We start from the raw sequence: 2,848 nt of genomic DNA, 5'->3' as shown, positions 1-2,848 counted from the left end.
TTAATTTTGCAAAGAGCATTATTTTTTTAGTTGTAAATTTGTAGAACGAATAAAATTCCAATTAACAAGAAAAGTACAAAAAAATTTACTTGAATTTCTTTCTCAGTAAACGTTGAATAACTTTTCGTAATTCTGATATAAATGTTTGCTTAAATCTGGTTACTCAATATTCTGTTAGAAACCATTTTTTTCGTATAATTAAGTAGATAAATTCAAATAAGTTAAACAGATGCCGTGAATAAATAACGAATTCCTGTTAATAATTGAAATTGAATATTTTATTCAATGCTTTATTACAATAGCGAGGTCTGTGGTAAGTATTAAGTACATTTATAATGCAAGTATACACATTTCTCGCTGCACGCTCTTAGAACCCTAAGACTATTTTAAGTACAATATATACAAATCTTAATGGCTACGCATTTTCGCAAGGAATCAAGAGTATTTTACATATTCAAAAGACGAAGATCTTCGGAGACGCAATTATCTTCTTCAAACCGAACCGTCAACAGTTTTAAGCGTGCAAACAAATTTTTAAATAAAAACGCAAGTCCCATAATATATGAAATTTGTTCATTTTTGTTTTTAACTCCAAGATTCTCTGTCATTTTCATCCTCAGATATTCTAGAATGAAATCTCTCAGTTGCAAACCTTATATTTAAAACATGTCTTGGCTTATTTAAAATTGTTTAACAATAAATAATCTAATCGTTTCGAATGGTAGAAAGGTCAAGTTTAAGTAACCGAGTGGAAAAGTAGACTCTAGGCTGAAAAATCGTCGCTATTTTGATGACCTCATGAAATTAGAGAGATTAAATATTGGAATTTAATATTTAGAAATAAATATTATGAAATAGAAACATTTGGAAATACTAGTATTCAGAAATTATATTTCTGAATACTAGTATTTCCAAATGTTTTTATTTCATAATATTTATTTCTCTCGATATTTTAGAAAACAATATTTCTATTTTCCAGATTGAACTTTTAGATCTAATACAGATACCAAAAAATATTTAACATTCAGAGAAATAGGCGACGTTCACTATCAATTCTAAGGAATAAGCGAATAACAATTCCTATTGCCGTTATTTTTTATTACAAAGGAAGAAATATTCAAGCGGTCGTAAAATTGCTCTTGTTATAATATTATTTTCGGAATTCGCTTGAAACTCGTGAGTCGCAAAAGTGGATGCTGTTGCGTAACGGGTTGATAAATTCATAATGTTCTCTTTTTGATATATTCTTCTCGCCAGCGAGAAGATTTTGCAGTAATTTATTCAATTTAAATAATTCAGAATTCACGACTCTTTAATTCAAAAGCATTAAAAATGGTCAAAAAACGATAAATTCAAGTTTTGAATGTAGATTTTATAGGAAAATTTAGTAGAAACAGTACTATCCTTAAGAAATCATTTAACGCATACAACATTTTTTACTCTGTCATAGTCTTTCTAAAAATAAAAACTAATACTTTTCTGTTTTCAGGAAAGAAATAAAATTGTAGAACTTTTTCCTTATTATTCCTAACTCTGGAAAATATTTAGGAATAGATTTCCTTCTGAAAATTGTTTGTAAAATATCTAAAAAAAAGTACATTGCTTCTAATTTTTTATTTCCTATTTCTTTGTATTTCAACGTGCTGCGCAATTTTTATTCACGAGCAAGGTTTTATATTAAAAAATGATTGGCTGCTCAGAAGTCGTAAGAAGCTTCTTCCTCGTCTTTGCTTCTCATCCGGAAGCCCATCCTGTACAATCCACCAGCAATAAGACCGCCTAAAAGAGGCCCAATCCAGTAAACCCACTGATCGTCCCAGACTCCAAGAATTACAGCTGGACCAAGTGATCTTGCTGGGTTCATACTACTTCCGGTAACTGGAACGACTGCCAAGTGAGCAACGGTGATGGTCAACCCGATGGCAAGTGGTGCCCATCCTTTTGTGTCGCTCCTCTTTGGATCAGTTACTGCATGAACGACAAGAACCAATAGGAAAGTAATGATTGTTTCGACTAGGATGCCCTGTCCAACATCAACGTTTTCTCCAAGGAGGGTCAGGCCTAATGATTTTGACGTTTTTTCTGCTGGTAAAGCCACCTGAAAATGATGCAAAAGAACAAAGATGATTTAGTTGGTTACACAATAAGATGAGCTAAGTTAAAAAGGATATTATTTTTTCTCTAGATTAAAAAAATATCTCCGCCGCTGTGTCATTTATCTAGATTCTATTTAATGATATCTAATTGTTTGTCTAAAGAAACACTTTCAGAAAAAACAATGAATTTCAAGAGCCATAGAGATTTATAGATCAGTATAGAAATATAGTGATTTTTCTCTCACTCCACGGTTTAAAATTTTTTTAATATTCGCAGTTGGTCCTAGGAAGTTGTAAATGTTCTAAGAGCAGCATTGGGAACTACTAGGTTAACACAGGCCAACAATTCTCAGAACCAGAGACCAGACCTACTATACCCGAAGGTTTTTGCTGCGCTGAATCCGAATCTGACCTCAGAAAAATTCCATCACCCTCAGTTTTCGAGATATTCTATACGTGCGTATCATTGAGCTTAAACCCCTACAATCCAATTTCCTTAACCCCCGATCCTTGTTACCTACTCCGCCCTAACACTTCAAAATGGCGGATCCAAAATGGCAGCCATATTGAATTTTCAAAATCTGACTTCATATTCTTAATGAGAAACCTCCAAAACCTATATATAGATTTTTTCGATCGAATACGATCAATTATAAATTGGGCTTATAGCCTCACATATGCTATATAGGGTGTTTTAACGTTGTTACGAAACTGCGAAAATACTTAACTTCAATCAATGATATATCGATGAA

At 32.2% G+C, this 2,848-nt stretch overlaps 1 protein-coding gene across 1 annotated transcript in view; it reads right to left on the bottom strand.

Annotated features, from left to right (window-relative positions):
- Window positions 1-256: 256 nt before the first annotated feature.
- Window positions 257-2,848, bottom strand: part of LOC117180019 (aquaporin AQPAe.a-like) — a 126,276-nt gene continuing 123,684 nt past the window's right edge. The window contains exon 4 of the mRNA XM_033372297.1: window positions 257-2,098. Coding sequence (XP_033228188.1) covers window positions 1,697-2,098 — 402 coding nt within the window. The 3' untranslated portion in view covers window positions 257-1,696. The remainder of the gene's footprint in view (window positions 2,099-2,848) is intronic.

Source organism: Belonocnema kinseyi, chromosome 9 (genome assembly GCF_010883055.1).
Source record: "Belonocnema kinseyi isolate 2016_QV_RU_SX_M_011 chromosome 9, B_treatae_v1, whole genome shotgun sequence".
NCBI lineage: Eukaryota > Metazoa > Arthropoda > Insecta > Hymenoptera > Cynipidae > Belonocnema > Belonocnema kinseyi.
The sequence above is the reverse complement of the archived record's forward strand: the minus strand, read 5'-3'. Positions and strand labels throughout refer to the sequence as shown.